Source organism: Citrus sinensis, chromosome 8, assembly GCF_022201045.2.
Source record: "Citrus sinensis cultivar Valencia sweet orange chromosome 8, DVS_A1.0, whole genome shotgun sequence".
Lineage (NCBI taxonomy): Eukaryota > Viridiplantae > Streptophyta > Magnoliopsida > Sapindales > Rutaceae > Citrus > Citrus sinensis.
Window position 1 is genome coordinate 27,464,511 of NC_068563.1, and position 20,250 is coordinate 27,484,760.

The window sequence follows — 20,250 nt, forward strand, 5'->3', positions numbered from 1 at the left end:
CTTCTTGTTATTGAAAATTGGTAATGCTGATTTGCTAATGGCTAATGCTTATATGGGTGGTGGAGGGTTACTATCTTGCTTTAGCCATGAGCCATTGCTTTTGTCATAGGAAAGGAATAATGCCAGTGCTTCCTTAATCCCTTTGGGCCCCATTGAGGTCCAATCATGTGGGCCCTTCTTGTCTGGGCCGTCTCCATACATATCCCCAAAATAATTTTCTTTTTTAAATAATTAAGAAAACAAAAAACATAAAAACACAAATGCATCGTTGCGTAAATCAATAGAATGCTGGCGTGGCTTTGCTTTGAGGGTTGGTGTCGTTGAAGTGGAGACTCGACCCCACCCCCAAGTCATGCAACATCAACAATGTGACCATTTGGCCCCTTATTTTGTCTTTTAACCAATATAACAATTTTTTTTGGGTTTAAATCATCCAGTTTTCTGACTACTGTATTGGGCACCGACTAATTTAAATTCAGAGTGTAATCACAGTTAAAACTCCTTACCTCTCTTAAATAATGTGTTTAGTGAAGATCGAACCTAAAAACTCTTTCCACTTATACAGCTTGCGTCGTCAACTGAGCCATAACCGTTTGATAATATAACAATTTATTTATAGAACATATTTATAATATTAGTAGTTTTTTTTTTTTTCAATTACAGATATTTAGAATCAGAATACGTTGAGTACACTCGTTAATGCATTCCGGACCTGAAACCCTTCTTACAGGAATGGAAAGAAGTTACGTTCACCTTATTTAATAGTTTGAAGTTAAATGATAAAAGATGATTTTTGAAAATTGCTTCTCTCTCTCTTTGACTCTTTCTAGATCTTGAAGTGTTTGCCTCTCGTCCATGAGCTTTGCTTGTTGGGCACACTTATTATTATATTGACGGGGGTGTCTCCTTTTTACATCATTTCACTCTCCATGCTCTGTTGTTTTCACCATAAAGCTTTTACTCACAAATGGATAAAGATGACCCGGCGCTTTCTCGGTGGTTAGGGGTGTTGCTCAAGCAAAACCAGTCAATTGGAAGAGAGTTGGGTCACCCCCATACCATATCCCCCTATTACCTATCAATGCACAATAGTTTTTCAAACTCAGTAGCCATCATTAACTTATTAACTACCACTTGTATATGACAATCTACCATTTGTGCCATTTGGTGGGTTAAGCTTAGCATGCACTTCTGCTGGTATTTTTGCAGCATTCTTAAGCTTAAGCTCTTGCTGGCCTCTCCCCTCGCGTGAAATAAATAAAATAAGAGTGAGTCAAAAAATTGAAATTAGCTCCTTCCTTGTACAAGACATGAACTAAAAAATGCAACACTGGCGCTACTATAAAGTAACACGGAATGCCATACTAGTAACATTAAACACTAGATTTAACATGTTACAAATGTTTTTCTTTCTTTTAAATTTTTTTTTTACACTTCTCTTGAAGTTTTTATTTCAAATAGGTTACTGTTTCTTGGTTATCTTGGGGCGATGGATGTTGTATTAAATGATTTTGGTGGACTTCTTGTCCTTGTTTGCCTCTTCATCTCTGTTCAGCAATAAATTCTTGTTTCTTATGAAGAAATTTATGACCCAAAGTCTGCTGTACAGTATGGGTATGGCTCTGAAGCAGAATCAAACAGAAATTTGACCATGAGTACTATTGGCAGTTGATGTAACAGTATGGTAAAAATGAAGAGAAATTTAACCACATCCTACATGAAGAGGGGATAAATTTTAATTCATCCTCAACTGGAGTGGCAATGTCTAATTTATTTTTTAATAAGTGTGAAAATTTTAATTTATCTTCTATTTTCGTTTAGAAGATGAGATAGCAAATAAGGGGCACTTTGATAATTTTGTTTTTAATCTTCTTAACAGTAAATGGGATGAAATTAATATATTCACACTTTCAAAAATAGAAAAAAGAATTATCATTTTAAATAGGGGGTAAATTGAAGTTTACCCATTGAAAAGAAACATAACATAGAGGGTCCGACTATTTATAAACCGTTCTCAGGTAGAGCACTTCTTCGTAACCATACGATCAAAGTTATAATGAATTTTTTTTATAATTTTTCACTTTGCGTGTGTAACCGAGACTCATATTTCACCATAGATCAACTCCAACGTAACCTTAGCGGCTTAGCCAAACATGAATTATGAAGTTCAGAATCAGATAAATTTCAACAACCTTTGCCTGGATCTGATCTATTGCATGTCCATCAATGGACAAAAAGGTATAAGAGATGGAGGACAAGATGTAGTTTCAAAGGCAATTAATGAATGGAAATGACCACACACTAGTTAAGTGCTGATAAGGCTCCATAATTCCTCCTCACACTTCAATTTTTGTTCCTCCTATTTGTAGAAATCAGGACTTTTGTATCATCATTAACTTTAAAACCTCGTGATTAGATAATTTTTTTTTCTTAGGACTAATCTCAGAAAATGTCAATAATACAGCGTTGTCGGTAACAACATTGTACCTTTATTTTACGTTGAAAATTTTGAAATTTTGAATTTTTTTTAGTATTGATACTCTCAATTTTATTTTAATTTAAGGGGTTGAATAATAATATATCATAAGTTGAGAATCAGAAATGAGAAATTGGGAGACGAATAACAAAAAATTTATAAAATCGATTGTAGCTTACACACTGCATTATTGCCTGTCCCCAATAAAATCACAACAATTTGAATTAAAAAAAATAATATAAAACAGTAAAATTTTTAAAATATATATAATTATATTCATGTTGTAATAAATGGATTTTGCAAGAAAGTTAACAGAAAGATAATGCAAGAACAAGAAGAGTTCTGAAATCATAAATAATGTCCAGCGGTAGATGCGTTCTTTCTACCTACCTAATAAATAATGGAAACCAAAAATCTATCTCTGGGTTTCAAACTCCGAAAAGATGCATAGAATTGGTTGTTAAACTAATCCTTTAAACCAACATGAAAAGGACTGTTTGGTCTATGATCAATATTTTGTGACACTCTAAATTAGGAATATTTCTGACCAAGTTCAGTAGTTCCAAAATTACACGACAGCCATTAATTTTCTTTCATCACAACTGCAGAAAGATATTAAAATCAAAGCGTCCATTTGGACTAATAACTTTGATTAAGAGAAGAAGTTGAAGAGCACGAAGCTTGAAAACTTGATGGAGATTCATGTTCATTTATCGGATTGAAAAGGATTGTGCTTTCCAGAGAGTAGCAATCAAGTGAATGTGTTTGGAAGTGCGGCTATTGAAGATGGGGCCTAAACACTGGCCTGTTTTGAAGGTTTTAGCTTGCTGATAGTGAAAGCGCTGGCCCTGTGGCCCATAAATCCAATGGGCAATCAAGCTAAAACAAAGACTCTGAATGGATGAAGATGTATGTGGTGCGGGAAATAAGGTAACCCCACTTGTGATGTGCTAGGATTTGATTAATCACCTACTAATTAATAACATAATTTTCTCAAAGTCTGCGTATCGATTAATCAAAAATTTTATTTATAACATAATGATGAACTCAGCATTATCTCACGCAATACATAAAATTAACTCGAGCACCTCTCACTCTGGTAGTGGTCAATTTTCAGAGGCTGAGTGCTCCAATTTCTCATAGATTGAGATTTGAGAGAGAGAGCACAATCCATTTTCTTGGGAAACACGTGGGCGGGGGGTCATGGCCGATTGGGTGTTACAATTACTTTCCGTGAAAGAGAATTCTCTCACAAATTTCTTGTTTTGTTTATAGCTTCATTTGTTTCAAGTAAGATAAGACCCAACTCATCTCAAGATTTCCTCTCACCAACAGTAAGAAATTTGAGGACAAATTCTTGGATCGAGTGGCATAATCAGACCCTTGTCCCTATAGCTCATCATGAGAAGCTGCATATTTTTTCTAATCCCAGAAGGTTCAAATTTAGTAAAAAATTAAATTTCTAATCACTCCGCATGAGCAGATGTCTGTCCGCGTGTTTACCAAACCCGAAAATTGTACCGGGAACATTAAAAGAGAAAGCTAATAACCAATCCCGCCAACTGCGACACAACTTAAAACAGAATATGAACAAGTGCAAGGGGGTAGAATCTGGCCAAATGAGTCAAACACTGCTGCTCCAGAATTGCTAGGATATATATGGATCTTCGGATACTCTAATATATAGCCTGCAGCAACTGTTTCTTCTAAGAAAACTGAAAAAAAAAAAAAAATTAGCAAACAAGGGCAAAATACAAACACTCATATCATAAGATGAGAGGTGATAACAAAATGAACATAATCCCAGCACAAAAACCTTGATTTTTTTTCTCCTGTTCACACCCCTAAAACTATTTATATTTTAAGTTGTCCCAAGCTGCATGCTGCCTCAGTTTCTTCTATGTTCAGGATTGTGTTCTCTCTTTTCTCTACTTGTGACAGTATTTCCTGTGGGGAAGGAGCAGTAGAATTTGGAGGATATCCTTTCTGGACAGCAGAAGCAACAACAATTGGGGGATTTTCTTTCTGAACAACAGGACTAGCAACAGTTAGACAATCTTGTTTCTGAATGGCCGGAGTAACAGTTGGAGTATCTTCTTTCTGAATGGCAGCTGCGGTAACAGTTGGAAGATCTTTTAGAATGGCAGGAGGAAAAACAGTCCAAGAATCTACTTTTTGAGCAGGAGCAGGAGTGGTCGGAGGATCTTCTTTGCGAACAGTCAGAGAATCATCTCTATGAACTGGGGGAGCAGCATATACAGGCACAGCCTGTCTAACAGTGACAGAAGGAGCTATTCGTACAGCTGGAGCCCGCATCATCTGAGGTGGAAGAGCAGATGGTGGTGGGTGTGGAGGTGCTGAGAAACAAGGCACTGTAGTTCTTACTGTCACTGGTGGTGCAATGCCACGACAAGAAGTCCTATATTGTCGGATAGGAACATAGGGAGCAGCTCCAGCAGCAGGGAATTTCTGAGGTCGAACAACACGTCCTTCTGAGCCATACGGTTGTGGCTGTGCAGGTTTTTCATTTGTTCCGGTCGATGTTGGTCTGTGTCGAGACGCTGTCTTAGGGCAGAACAAGGGAAGAATTTTTGATGTAGTAGCAAGGGGAGGCTGTGGACTTGTTGGTCTAGTGTTCTGAACTGGGAACTTTCTTGCAAATGGGATTGGGGAATCAAGAGTGCTCGCCATGGCCATCTTTTCCTTTAGGCGATAATTCAATAAGGCTCGCGCTATTGTAATCTGTTCTAACTCATCATTAGTCTCTGGCTCAGATGAAGAACTTGCAGTTTCTTTTGCCACTGGGAAAGACCAAAAAAGAAAAGTAATTGACCTTCAGGATAGGAGTTCCCGGGCAGATATTTCAGACACTGCTCAATGAAAAATTTAAACAAATATTCTGCAAATTGTTTACAGAGAATGTGGAGAATGGTGAGCTAATATCTGACTAACGAGCTCATCAAAACGTAAATAATGGTTAGGCCAGCCGCTAGCCTTGTGAAACACAGCTGTATAACATATATACTAGTTATGCACTCCATAAATTTGAAGTCTTAGTTTGTGAACATTAAAAAACGATATGATTCTACACAGAGGACATTGGAGGAAGAGGGTTCGTGTAGTTTGGGACTGAGGCTTACCTCAGTTCAATTATTATATTCCATCACACAGACGGTTCATCAACAAGAAAGCTTAAGACTGAAACTTACATTGTTTTAGAGATGTCCACGCTGCCATAGCTGCATTCTTCTCAGCTTGCTTCTTGTTCTTGGCAGGTTCCCCTGTAAATGCTATCCCAGCCAACTCTACGATCCCAGTAAAAACGGGCAGGTGTCCGAGGCCCGACCTGATTGTTGTATATTGCGGCAATGGAGCTCCAACTCTTTGTGCAATTTCCTGTAACAGGTTCTTGTACACCCCCGTCTCATCCTGAACACACAAAAACCAATTGACATCACGTCAACAAAACTAGATGACCGCAGAAGCAATCGTAGGGTGGCTCAAGAATATCTTATGACCCAAATACCCCTAGCAGATGAAGTTAAAGTTAGTAAACAAGCAGAGAGTCATCAGAAACGCAAGTACAGCTGGTTTCCAGATAAAACGACAAACAAATCAAAGATTAGTGCTTTAGCTTTTAGTAAACACTCAATCCTACTCTTACTTCTCTCGGCCAGAAACTTCCCATTTTCCCATTGTTTATTATATATTCGAAATAAATGATTAAATAAAAACGAATCACATTATCGTCGTCACCCAAGTCAAGAGAAAATCCCACTCAAATATGCAACCGCAAGCACACACAAATCCATCCAGGGGCATTTTCGTCGTTTCCCAGCGAACCCACTCACCGGCGATCAAAAGTTAACCAACTGATGTGATTGATCGTCAGCAAGATTTAGCTGAATTCTATTGGTCAATTTTAGTGATCAGCTAAGAAGAGAAATGAAGAAGAAGGATAGAGAGAGAGAGAACATCAACAGACCAGAATCCTGGCGGCGAGGGAAGGGGAGGGACCACGGTGGGAGAGGGAGCTGAGAGCGACTTCGGCGGCGGAGTGTTCGGCCTGACGGAGAGTAGAACAATAGTGAGGGCTCTCGAAGATCTCGCCGTTGAAGTTAACGGTGGCCTTGAATCTGGGCGCGTGGTCAGGACCTTCCCGAATGCACGTGTAGGAGGGGAGATTAAAGCAGCTCCTCTGCGCCAGCTCCTGCAGCTGGTTCTTGTACATTTCTAACAACCACTATTTCCACCTCCTCCACTCTCCCCCAAGTACCACAACACCACCACACTACACAACAATGAATTTTTTTTTCCCCTTATAAAAATATTAAAAAAAAAAAAAGCTCACACTTTTCAACCTGTGCTATGTTTTGGTATGGATCAGATCCGGAGATCAATCGGGTCGGGTCACAGGATTGGAAGTTTATCTTTCTTTCCTTAGGGTTTTGGTGCGAGTGGGGGGGCAGAGCAGAAAGTGAGAGAAAGAGGAGGTGGTGACAAAATGAAAAAGGAGGTGGTAATGGGGCGGGGGTGTGATTAATATTTTCAGATTTAATGGAGGAGTTTTTTTTATAATTAAAATAATGAGTTTATCGGAAAGATTTTGGTCAACTTAACGTTAGGCTTGCTGCTGTTGCTGCGTTGCTGCATGGATGGATGACATTTATTTGTTTTTCTTTTTTCTTTTCTAGATTTTGTCTACTTTTTTGTTTTTTTGTTTGTTTGTTTGGTTTTTTTCTTTTTTTTTTTCGGCGGAGATTTGAAGGAGAGCGGTTTTGTATTTTAATTGTACGTGAATGTGTGTAATTTATATTATTATATGGGTTCTTTTGTTTTCTTAGCCATGTGGATGATTTAATTAGGATAGTTAAGTATGAACTGGATAATTTAATGAACATAATTAAGCATGAATTTAATTTTTCAATTTATATGCTATGTTTTAGCCTTCTTATTTACGTAGAAAGCGAAATATTGGTTGTCATAGAGTTGGCTTCACATACACGTCTCCTCTGAATATCTGTAGTTTTCACTCAAATTTTGCTATAACATGACTAATTTAGGTTAAGTTTGCGTCAATATTTGTCAATTATTAGTAATTCAAGAAGCATATATTGAGATTTTCCCCACTTTTGTTATATTCAACCCATACAAGATAAAGGTTGGTGTGTACAGGAATTGATCCCTCTGTGAAGGGGAATTGATCCATGATCTATTGCTTTCACAGCAACGTTTGCATTACGGGGTTTACAATTTTAATTTTATTTGAGTAAAGAGTTAGGTGTTTAATGATTCAAATTCGTAAGTTAAATCCATCGTATATTGTATTTGTTATAATACTGGGTCCACTCTGATTCAATCACTAATTGAAATCCAATTATAATTTAAATCAATAAGAAAAGTCAAATTCGATTGAATTTGGTTAGAATAAAAATTATCATTGTTCTCCAAAATTCTAAATACTTATAATGAAAAAAAAAAACCGATGAACTCTTCTAATATTTCATGATTCATGTTTTTTACTACCACATGGTTTACAAAATGAACAATTGAAATTTGATAACTAAAAGCAAACACTCGTTGCAGCTTACAATTTTTACTCTATGTTATTATTAAATATTTATAGTTATACAAATTAGGATTCATTTCTTTTAGTAAAATTAGGGTTTTTTCTTTTTTTTTGGGTAGATATTCAGTGTTTGCTTAAACAACCAATTTATTTATTTATTTATTTATTAAATAGACAGCCGATTTTAACCAGTACTATGCTCCGACAATTTTGATGGGTGCAACATATCTTAAAGTAATAAAATGATTAGACAGACTGATGAAGTGAATTCAAAATTTACTTCTTTTGTTGTATATTGACTTTTGAATGCAATTCAACATAATTAGTGGTGGCATGGAACATTAAGAAGTCTATAACTTCTATTATTATTATGATTATTATTGATACAAATAATGGACGCCATAAGATGGCTGCTCTAGTGTTAAGACTGAAGAGCCATAATTGATAAATGACACAATTAGACCTAGATATATGGTGTCTGATATAATTCAACAATCCTGGTTTAAAATTCGATTTTATATATATATATATATATATATATATATATATATATATATATATAAAGGAGAGAAATAAGAGTCATATTATTAAATTATTATTGTCATCTTTTTCAAAGATAATTAAACTAGGACAATAGTGAGGGGAGTTATGATGATGACCCTATTAGTAATGATCATAATTATTTTGTAGTTCATTATTAGTCCGTGGAAAAAAAAATGATAAGATGGCACGACTGGGTTTATATCCACCACCAATTATATGTTTTAAGATAATGAAAACTAAACATTGATAAACCAAGTGAACGAGTCTAGTCCTTCATCTTCTATTATTTATCGTTGATTGAGCTTTTACAACAGTCAAATCAGCAATTTGATCAAGAAATAAATAAAGAAGGAAAGTGCATAAAAAATATTTCATAAAAATCAATATGAAATATTGATCATAAACAAACAAAAGTATTTGTTTGTAGTAGGGTAATTTGATGGAAAATAATTAATTTAATTTTATAAAGTTTTGTTAGATATTCGATAAAATGCCTCTTACTTAGATGCGTAACTCAATTACTCTGTGAATGCATTTTGTACCCGCGGGTTACTTTGTTTATGGGGCATTTGATCGAAGAGCACATTACGCGCGGCCCCGCCAATTGAGGACTGGCGGCATGGAGACTTGATTCTTCTATAACCTTCTTCTGGAAGATTCCAAAAAATGTGTACATTTTGTAGATACTCCAAGCTGACCATATCCATTAAGTCCTGATGAAGTTGTACATGATTTCTCTCTCTCTCTCTCTCTATATCCAGTGGTAGCCTTATTTGAGCCAAGCATCCACAATCTCATAAAAAGCTCGATATGCCTAATTACACACCTTAAGTTAAATTCATGGCATGTGATTATCTAAATTTAAATTAGAAGAATTTTTTTTTGATGAACTATATAGATAGTAGTAGAAGAACTATTGTTAGCAAATTAAGTGTTGTATTATTTAAAATATTTATAACTTATAAAATTAAAAGTATTGGAATTTAAATGCCTTTTCAGTATAATAAAAGTTCTACTTATAAAAATTTTAATAATAAAGACTTTTATTTAAATAAATTCTATTTAAAAAAAAAACTATACTAAGTAAAGTCAAAATCCGCTTTTATATGAGTGAAAAACAACTCAAATTACCAAACCGTGTTGTGGCTTTAAAATGCCAAACAAAAGTATATCATTTGTACGACTAATCAAAACTAGATGATCAATAAAGTCATAAATTAGGCTTTAATCCATGATGATGGTGCAAAATGCGAAATTAATGACGGGACGGTCAAACTCAAGGGTGATCACGTGATCGCGGGCGGGGGTCACGTGACCAAATTTGCAAATATCATTGTTATTATCAATTGATTAAATAATATTATTGGGTTCTTTTGGAGTGCGAACGAAAATGGGGGGGGGGGGGGTGGCCTCCACCCCAAGTTGGTGGCACTCTCTTTATGAAACGATGATGATGATGATTGATTCGTTCGTTCGTATATATATATACATAATGCGCAAGTCAGAGAGGACCACGGAATCTCCCGCGTCGAGGACGTGGAATTACATAAATACCCTCGAGTGTTAAGCTACGGGAGGGGGCAACCGATGAGGGGTATTATGGTCCATTAGAGCACTTGAAAATAAACACTAGTAGTGTTTCATTATCAACGGTCATGGACGGGCAAAGGTGAGTGGGGAACATAGCCCCTTTTTTTTTTTTAAATCTCCGAAATTGGTGACGTTTGACTGATGAAATTACAGAAATGCCATCGCTCTTAATGGCGGTGCCCCCACTTAAAACAATACGACGATGAATTCGAGCTCCACAAGTTGGAAGTTAGTGATGCTTTGAGTTGAGTGGAGACGACATCGCATTAATGAATACGAATACGGAGGAGGTGGTGGTGGAGGAGAGCTTCAAATGTGTACGTGTTAATTAAGAGTCCAATTTTGATTTGATTTGATTTGATTATTATTTTATTTTTACGGCATTAAATGTAATGAGACTAAACGAAGAGTATGTATGCCTGGAAACGCGTTTTCCCACCGAAAAATAAAGAAGCTTTGCATTCATTCATGTGCATGATCTCACAGTATAATCAAAAGTTTGATATTCTGATTTATGTGATTGTGCACACTTTTTTTTCTTCTTTTTTTCTTTTTTAAATTGCATTACAATTTCACTGATATTATATATTATTATTATAATGATATATTTATGAGGTTGCGTTTATATTTTATATTAGAGTGAAAATTTTAAGATTAGAAGTGGGAGCATGTTTTTTTTTCTTATAGTGAAATGAGAGTATAGAATTGGAATTAAAATTAAATTTATATGTTTACTTTATCTTAGATTGAAAGTAGATAGTTTTAAATTATAATTTTATCTTTATTTAAAGAATTAAAATTTTAATTACAAAATTGATAAAAAAATATATTTAAAAAATAAAATATTTATTTTATTATATTTGTAAATAATAATAATTATTAATATTCTTAATTATGTAAATAATAATTTTTTATTAATTTTAATTATATATATAATTATTAATAAAAACAACACAAATAAAACATTATTATTAATAATAGTACAAAATTAATATTTTTCTTAAAATAAAATATTTATTATTATTATTATTATTATTAAATACCAATATTAAATCAATATAATACTATTATTTTGAAATAAGTTTAATATTATTATTTTTAATAATTTATAAACTATAAAAGTTTAAATAGTTTTGAGTTTTTTTTTTTTGGGTGGGGGAGGGGGTAGATTAGCATAAAAAAAAAAAAGGACGAAGAAATTGTGAGGAGAGGTGGTGGTGGTGGTGATGTGATGTGATATGTAGTGAAAAGACGTGTTGATTAGATCGAGGAGCATTAATGACATTGTTTGAATGCTAATTAAATTAGCCAAAAGAAAGCTATGCGTTTTCTCTTCCCTTATTCAAATTAGAAACTGTGAAAGTTCAATGACAACATAAATTCACAATCACATGGGGACAGGCCCTCCATAATTTCATTTCTTCTCTCTCTCTCTCTCTCTCTCCCCCATAAATCCATCCCCCTTTCGACTTGAGGCTACTGGTATGGTAAAGAAGTTGATTTTTCTTTTGTTCTGTGAAAAGGCCGAAAGGGAGGGAGTAAAAGCTTTTCATATTACTATTTATTGGGAGGAAAACAAAGGAGAAATAGAAATTCAAATGACATCAATGGGCCTTAGCAAAAGCAAAAGCAAAGCAAAGAGCGACTGTTGCTGAGGTTCATTAATTTCAATTCACAGGACTTTATCATCGTTCCTTGGGAGACAAAAAAAAAAAAAAAAACAATGAACCAAATAAATAATGAAAACGAAAGAAACAAATTAACACGAACATGTTCTTCACTCACTGAACCTATGACAGTTCCCTTCCCCCCCCCCCCCCCCCCCCCCCCCCCTGCCTGACAAAAGAAGTCATTAATTCTAAAGGTCTATTGACGCACTGAACTGAAAAAGAGAAAGGGGAAGTGGCAGATGAGAGGAAGTGAATGCGGCAAATGAAAGGTTAAAATTTTTTGCAGCAACAAAACAAAAACTCCACGGAATTGGATGATTTGTGTGATCCTCCTTACCGGGCACCTTATTTATTCATTGCAGAGGAGGGTGGTTGCAGTTGGCCGTTGGCACAGTTGTGGGCCTCCATACACAACTTTGTTACGATACAATCTAGGCCCAATTGCCTTTTATCTTTTTCGCTTCGACCAAGCCTCTATATTTCCAATTGAAATCACCCAAATAACTAAACATAACCTAGTTCTTTTCTTCTTTTTTTTTTAAAAAAAATATTTTGAATGAGAAAATTTAATTAAATACTTAAATAAAATTTTCTTTTATCGATTTTTTGACGCCCAAATTTTTATATTTATATTTTAATTTTTTTATGAATTTTTAAGAATTTAGAAATAATAGATATTATATAGCAAGAAAAAACAATTTAAGATTTTAAAACTTGTGCGTATTCCATAAGTAAAAACTTAAAAGAAATATTCTTTTTAAGGTGAAATTTAATAACAAGATCATTAATTTTAGTTTATGAGTTATTTATAAATTAAATTGGGGGGGTATTTTAAGAAATAAAATTCAAAAAAGAGTGTCAAAAGAATTTTTTAAGGATGCTGATGCAAAATGTTGATCAAGTCTTAAAAGGGGTTCCATCGTGCCAACATCACCCATGATGGAAGTATAGTCTGAACACCACCTTAGACTTTCTCATTGAAAATCTCACACTCACAATTACCAGTCAATTCGAATAGGAAGAACCTTGCCAAGTAAACCCCAACACAGCATTAAGAGAACTGTTGAAATTATTCACAGGAATTTCACCCAAACGGACACAAAGAGAACACTTATATTCCATTTCAATTCAATAAGCATAACCAAGTCGGAAGGATGTCAAATACATCATAAAAAAGGAGAAACTGGTTTAAGTGTAAAAATAAAAGAAACACACTGTTCAATGGTCTGTTACTTTCACCTTGACTTCATATGCCCGTTGCATACGGAAAGATGTCAAATGGCATACTTGCATGTAATACTGTATCATTTAAAAAAACAAAAAAACATGCCTATAGCTATTTGATTAATAATTCTAGGACTAGTATTACAAGTTGTGATGACACTAAGAGGGAGGATGCAAATTTTAGAATGTGAACCGTAAAACTAGGTATTAAAAAAAAAAAAAAAAAGAATGATTGGGGGTATAAAAGAAACACAGTGACGTGGGAAAAAATAATAATTAGGAGGGCTTTTATTAAATAAACAAAGCCAGGCTACAAGCTGAGTACCAGAATAAATTGTGAAATCACCATGAAAAGGGGCTTGCACCCTGCAAAAAAATTTCATTTTCCACATCTTTAACCCACTGACAAACCCGGTTGCAAGTCTTTATTGCCACTGCCTGCACAGCGAAATCGACCAAAACTCGTAATATATTCAACGAAACAAAATGTGAAAACAATTGTTGCTTCATGTTAAATCAGTTCAACTGAAGCATACTAATCATGTATAAAGATAAAACAATTCCTGAGAGCTCATGGATGTCAACATTTTAATTCCCTATCCCACAAATTTTTTTTTTTTTTTTTACAATTAACATGGCCCAGGTCAATAATTATCCTAATTACTTGAATATTTAAGCTCTTCATATTGGAACTTAATTGGACGAGATTAGGGTCAAACAAGTTTTACATGGTTTCCACAAGTTAATAAGAAAGAAAGATTAAAATCAAACCTTATCTGCAAGCGGATCAAATGCTGCATAAAGTTCAAAATCCTGTGTGACCCAGCAGAGTAGAACTGCCACATGAAGGTGATCACGTGAATATGACAGGAAAGCATTTAGGTCAAACATATAATTATAAATACGAATAAGTAACTTCCTGCAATTCATAGAAGAAACGCAGTCAAAATATTGCAAAAGGAGACCAATTGACAAAAGTCCAATCTTGATAGTCGAGAAAACTAGACCAAATTAATAGTTGTGCATTCCTGAAAACATGAAGCATGGCTAAACAAAATCAGCCAGACCTCCAAGTTTTAAGTAATCAAAGAAAATAGCTAGGTTCAGAGATCTTAAAAAAAGGGGGGAGAGAGAGGGAGGGAGGGAGAGAGAGAGAGGAAGACACACTCCAACCCTTTGGAAGGCCTTTAGTAGTGGAATAAGAGCACACATTTTCAAATGGATCAGGTCTTGAAGCTTAGCAATATTTTCTATTTATTCCATTAAATTCAGTTTCTACAAAACATCAAACAAAAAACAAATCCTTTGGTTTGAGATTGCATTATTGTCCTTTCAAGACAGTTGTTCATATAATGAATGGTCTCCACAAGATAATACTGCTCATGCAGATAAATAGACCTGTCCTGGATTTTTAAAATGCATTATGACTTCAGAAATACATAAGAAAGAAAAATTTACCATAATTTTCATCCCTTCTAAATTGAGTCTTGTGGGGACCAATTCCTTTACCATGCATGGAACAGTAAAGTTTCTGGTATGCTCTATACAATCTGCAACAAAACAAACCCATTATCCAACTTAAGCGATAATCTCAAAATATCTGACAGTTAAAAAAATATATATTCCAAATAGCAGGTGAAAGATTCAGGAATTACCTTTTCTGCTGTTGAGGACTGCTAATTGGAGGTGAGAAATCAGAAGACACATATTGATCCAGATATATACTACGATAGATGAAATGCCACAGTCCGGTAGGACCACCAATGCCAACAATTGATTCACTGAATATTTCAGGAGACTGTGTTAAAATCCTCTGCTGGCTCAAACGATGAGGCATAGATGAACGAGGCAATGGATCAACAGGCAAATCCTCAACACGCATTCCCCCTTCTAGCATGGATCTCTGAACTTCACTAAGAACATTTGACCTCAAAAGGACCTGTTCTATACGAATCCTACAAAAATTTAATCAAAATTCTCAATTTTTAAAGAAGAAAGCATAATATCTTCTTTGTAGGGCAAAACTATGTTTCAACTGTGGTACCAACCACAGTTGCAACCAGCCATTGGATCCACAGTTGCACAGTTGTATTGGCTGGATCCAATGGCTGAAAGCAACTGTGGTACCTTACCACAGTTGCAACACAGCTGGACCCCTTGTTTATAACATCAAAAGCGAGATTATTATTCCTTTGTATGAGGATAAAACATACTCCGTTGGATAACAAAAAATATTGCAACCATAAGGTTTCACTATACCAAAAATGTAAGGTCATTTGATCTAAGAACTAAGAAGTTGCAACATAAAATTACAACGACATCCACTAATACTATACATCAAATTTGAAAACATATATACCTGCAATCTTTAAGATGATAAAAGGCATCCGAGCTAGTAGTAAGCAACATCAGGTATGTGTCAGCCTGCCATAAAAACATAGAATGGCTATATAATTACTTTGGCCCTTTATGTGATCAATATAGACCAAAATTCATGCAGTTGAATTCGCATGAGAAATAAATTTTGTGAATCCTTGTTTCACTCACATCAAAATAATGGACATAAGCATACAAAAATGCCGTGGGATTATATCTTGGCAGGCAAATTGGTGAAAAAGATTCAGATGTCCTGCAAAAATTCAGGAATTTCAGTGAGACTAAACACTCACAAAAGGGTTTAGATATCAGAAACATTATGTCTATGCCACCAAAATGCAAGGACATCCATTTAACTTTGTATATTAAAATTCTAACTTCTAAATATATGTAAAAAACACAACTTTTTCCTCAATCATCCATATGAAATAGGTGAAGTTAGAAAAGATCATGCAATAGAAACTAACGCAGAAGGATGGAATTCTTATGGACGATCCCAAAAGTGGCCAATGACTGATCAGGTTGCCATAAGAGTTCAGCAAGGAAGAAAGAAGACTAGCAATTATGGGACACTACCAATTTTTTTTGCTAAGAAACAAAGATTAAATATAACTATAAGAAATATGTACAAGGATTAGGAGGATTACAAATCCACAAAAAAGGAATTATGGGACAATACCAATTAAAAGCAATTTCTCTCAGATGCCCAGAAAAAACCTACAATGTCATAGTATAGCAAAACAAGAGGTGACTAAAAGCAAAATATATTCATGACAATATGAACTTCCAGAGGTATGGGACAAATCCATTTGTGTACTTATCGTAAATGATTATAAACAATGAGTGAGCTCATTCAGCAACATCCTAATTAAATAAAGAACCCACTTAATGAACACTGATTGGCCCAGCTAAAAGAGTCTACATTACTTAGCAACATATGTTAAGATCCTTCAAATAGATTGAATTTAATCAATATGTAGAGTAGTCAAGAGGCTTATCCACACACTCCTTGGCTATTTTAACCGTTAAAGATGAAATATCAGATGAGATTATTCTGATTACCTAAATGATTCTGATGACATAACAAAATTGGAAAGTAGCAACATATCATCAGGATGAAGAGAGGCTTTCTGTGCACCAACAAGGCTGACAACCTGGCAAATCAAGCTTCAAGTCACTATAATGCCCATGGCAGTAAAGCTAATGAATTAGTCTGTTTAGATACAGAGGAATGATGAAGGACCTTTTACCTTGCATTTACACATTAATAATGCAAAGAGAACTCCTGAATCAGCGACATCTTGTAATACAGCACCAGCAGCTTGCCTTGTTGCATATGCTAGAGGAAGACAGGTGTATGCATGAAGGAATGTAGCTGGGTTCCTGCCAAGAAGAGAACCCGAAAATTTTCACTTTACTATACAGGAGTATCATTCAATACCCCTAGACCGCATAAACAGACTTGCCTAATTTCTGCCTGTTCCTCCCCGAAAACCATAGTTCCCATGCCCCCATGCCATTTTAACCAAAACTATCCCTATCTCAAATTCTTATCAACTAACACAAATCCTCTGCATTTATATTTTTTTGTTAATAGGCAGTTCCATTTATTTTGGATCACACAAAATTGCGACATAAGAGATGAATTCAACAAAAGTCCGAATCAAGTAACACAGGGATATGAAAAAGGAAAAAGTTCAAACCAGCAGGTAAACCAAAAGAGGGAAGAAAAACTAACCAATTGAAAGAATGGATAAGTGATGAGAAGACAACATCTGTTCCCCCAAGCAAAGGTGTCATATCGAACTTCGGGTTCTTCTCAAAACATCTGTTTACGGACTTAGTTAAAATAAGTATCATCTGCATTCACATCACAATCAGTCAAATTAGTAGCGGAATGACAATTAGAATACAATACTGAGCTGATAATATAGAAGGTAACTAACAAAAGAAAAGGCCACAAGCTTAATTTACAGCCATACAGTAAAACATAACCAGAAATAAAAGTTTTTTCAGGAGAGAGCAAGTAAACCTGGCCATAAAGAAGCTCCAATTGTCCCCTCAATGATTCATAAGACTCTTCTGTGCAGCTGATGCAAACTAAGTAGATTGGTCCCTTGATGAGAAATACTACCTAGAAACATAAACGTGTCAACCCAATCTATTTCCTTTCATGGTTGAACTACAAGAAAAGACCTAGACAGTGCTTGTAGGAAGTAAAGCAATTTGCATTAAATATGTACTAAATTTCAACAAGTAAAACATTTGCCACAGTACAACTTTCTAAATAATATGCGTACGGCAGTAGGTAACATCACCAGAAGTCATGCAAAACTTTAAAAAAAAAGCATAAAGAAGAGTTATTTATATCAACCAATTACTGTTATAAAAAATCTACCAATTGTTATACAAAACTTTCTTAATAAAATGCATAAAGCTAAATATGATGAAACACATTAAACACTAATCAAAGATACATTCTCAAACAAGCAATTCATCAGCAAGGGAATGGAAACATAGGCTTGACTTTCATGTCTCATGATAAAAGGATATACAAAGTTAAGAACTCAAAGCAAAAAGAAACAGAAAAATCAGCCAATAGGAGTGAAATGAAAACGGACCTGATGTTTTCCTGCCCTAACCAATTTGATACGATCTTTCCTGAAAAATGATGGAGTGATTAACAGAGTTAACTACTGAGGTTGGCTTTCTGAAAAAAGAAAAAAACTACTAGTACAGTATATGCTTCAATATAGAGTTTGTTGACATAAAACCAAGTAACAGATGCAGCACCATACCCATTCTCTACAAAGGAGATAATTGCTTGCAATGTTGCAGAAAATCCTGCAAGTTTATGTTCATCTCCATATCTACAGGTCAATTAGAGGTGCAGAAAATATATGAGACACTAATAGAATGTGCAAGGTTGTTCTCTACTTCACAAAAAGAAATAACTGAGCTCATGTACCAGATGACACAGACTTTCACAAGCAAAAGGGACAAACCTGGAATATATCGGTTTTCCAGAATGACTCAAAATAAAGAAGTGTTTCTTTCTCTTTCTCCATGATATGGAAGCATCGTCCTGCACTTTATTATATATCAAAAAATGAGATAACACTGCAGGTATGTTTATAGATTTAACTTGCCGGTCAGGAAAAAGAGAGAAAAAAAGTTTCAAATAACATATTGCCATTTTTGGATCATAGGCAGGCTTTAGTTCAAACTTACGGTAAAACATTTAAAACATCCCTTCTTGTCTATATTGTTACTTTCCTCTAAACTTATTTTTAAAAGTACATGATCATATCCATTAATGATGAAGTGAACTTCTTACTTTCTGTATGCATGATCATAACTCTTTTCATATTGGTGAAAGTTACCTCCTAAGCTCAATAGATAATACGTAAAAAAAGCCGTTTTATAATAGTCAAAATAAGGCAGCTATATCTTATCCTCAATTGCGATTAAAAACCAACTAGAAAAATATTCGTATACTAGTAGCACAACTGAGTAACAGCTCACGTTTCCAAAGTGTATATATGTGTAATCAACCATGTGGGTCAAGCAAAGGAGAGTTTTCTACATTAAATTTCTATCAAGACGGTCATACAAGAACTCTAAACAACAACAATGCTTTATGCCAATGTACAATACAGTCATAGCAAATCCCATACAATGTTTATACAACAAGTCTATGTTGACAAAGTTGGGACACAAAATCCCAACATCACATGGCATTACCACAAGCTAGCACGTGGTGAATTTTACGAGTGCCAAGTGTAGGCAGTTTAAGAAATATCGTTATTGCTTGATAAATCATTAACCAGAATGTACTAGTATTCAAGCACTTAGAAGTTAATGTCTTAAAACACAACCAGATGAAACTTAAAATTCACTACCAGTAAGTTGAAATAAATACATTAGCGAACCAACTCACCTCATCGACGTGGCGTTTGCCGGGGACCCACGAGGGCGAGGGTGAAGAATCCCCAACTCCATCAACAAAACCATCATGATCATTTATCACTTCCTGTATCCCATCATCGTCCTCATCACCAATTCTCGAGTTACTCGTCCCCTCGCTACTGCTCCCTCTCTCTCCAGCATACCCACTACTACTCGGACTCGATGGCCCCTCCCTTTCCCCTTCCCGCTCCGCCTCCAACACCACCCCAGCACCACCGTAACGATCGCTTTCGCCCACCGATCCATTACCGTTAGACTCGGTCAATGTTAACGACGCCAGCGTCAATTCGTCATCAATCGGCTTAGGGATAGGGTTAGGGTTAAAAATGAGTTCTTCATCGGAGGATGGCGATGAAGAGCTGGTGGACATTGGATTGGAATTGGGTTCAATTTAGGGTTTTTTTTTTGGGTACTTTGAAAGAGAAGCGTGGGTTTCTTTTTGCGAAGAGTGGTGAGGACTGAGGAGTTTTATTGAAATTTAGCTAATTGAATTCCTACCAGTCATTGCTTTGGCTGTTGTGGTTCTTTTGTCTGTGGAATTTGGTGTCAGTTGTGAAAGACAACGAGGCAGAGGCTCTGACCAGTAGGTGCTGAGCAAATCGATGTCGGGTCGGTTTGATTTTTATCTGGATCTTTCGGCGGGTTAGCGTTTGGTTTTGGGCCTCAGGCTACAGGCCTCTATAGAGTAAGAGAAGCCCAAAATGACTCGAGAAAAAGAAAACTTTGAACCCACGGCTACAAAAATGAGCTAAACTATCTTGAAAGGGAAAGGACGAGAAACTGGACTTGTCAAAGACCCATTTGATTATCCTAGTTTATCATCAACGTGACCA

The 20,250-nt window shown here is 35.3% G+C and overlaps 2 protein-coding genes across 4 annotated transcripts; both read right to left on the bottom strand.

The window, feature by feature from the left end:
• Positions 1–3,918: 3,918 nt before the first annotated feature.
• On the bottom strand, positions 3,919–7,037 carry LOC102625010 (double-stranded RNA-binding protein 2). 2 transcript variants are annotated; one of them, XM_006488023.4, is made up of 4 exons: positions 6,462–7,037; positions 5,686–5,905; positions 4,293–5,277; positions 3,919–4,191 (listed from the first exon to the last, which is right to left on the bottom strand). In XM_006488023.4, exons 1-3 carry the CDS (start codon positions 6,705–6,707, stop codon positions 4,331–4,333), a joined length of 1,413 nt encoding a protein of 470 aa, XP_006488086.1. In that variant the 5' UTR covers positions 6,708–7,037; the 3' UTR covers positions 3,919–4,191; positions 4,293–4,330. The 2 variants fall into 2 exon arrangements, with proteins under 2 accessions (XP_006488086.1, XP_006488085.1); XM_006488022.4 differs by having other exon boundaries at positions 4,089–5,277.
• Positions 7,038–12,943: 5,906 nt separating this feature from the next.
• LOC102625488 (vacuolar fusion protein MON1 homolog) lies at positions 12,944–19,994 on the bottom strand. 2 transcript variants are annotated; one of them, XM_006488024.4, is made up of 14 exons: positions 19,389–19,993; positions 18,454–18,533; positions 18,247–18,318; positions 18,070–18,109; positions 17,481–17,582; positions 17,187–17,308; positions 16,699–16,831; positions 16,511–16,602; positions 15,620–15,701; positions 15,432–15,496; positions 14,728–15,027; positions 14,531–14,622; positions 13,844–13,908; positions 12,944–13,510 (listed from the first exon to the last, which is right to left on the bottom strand). In XM_006488024.4, exons 1-14 carry the CDS (start codon positions 19,785–19,787, stop codon positions 13,415–13,417), a joined length of 1,740 nt encoding a protein of 579 aa, XP_006488087.1. In that variant the 5' UTR covers positions 19,788–19,993; the 3' UTR covers positions 12,944–13,414. The 2 variants fall into 2 exon arrangements, with proteins under 2 accessions (XP_006488087.1, XP_024957933.1); XM_025102165.2 differs by lacking the exon at positions 12,944–13,510 and having other exon boundaries at positions 13,871–13,991; positions 19,389–19,994.
• Positions 19,995–20,250: the final 256 nt, after the last annotated feature.

Coding starts and splice junctions, on each gene's coding strand:
- LOC102625488 (XM_006488024.4), bottom strand. CDS start 19,787: ATGTCCACCAGCTCTTCATCGCCATCCTCCGATGAAGAACTCATTTTT. Junction 18,319..18,453: donor GGAAAACCGATATATTCCAG/GTTTGTCCCTTT, acceptor ATTGACCTGTAG/ATATGGAGATGAACATAAAC. Junction 13,511..13,843: donor TTGATCCGCTTGCAGATAAG/GTTTGATTTTAA, acceptor TTCGCTGTGCAG/GCAGTGGCAATAAAGACTTG.
- LOC102625010 (XM_006488023.4), bottom strand. CDS start 6,707: ATGTACAAGAACCAGCTGCAGGAGCTGGCGCAGAGGAGCTGCTTTAAT. Junction 5,906..6,461: donor CCCTCGCCGCCAGGATTCTG/GTCTGTTGATGT, acceptor TTGTGTGTTCAG/GATGAGACGGGGGTGTACAA. Junction 5,278..5,685: donor GTGGACATCTCTAAAACAAT/GTAAGTTTCAGT, acceptor GGTCTTTCCCAG/TGGCAAAAGAAACTGCAAGT.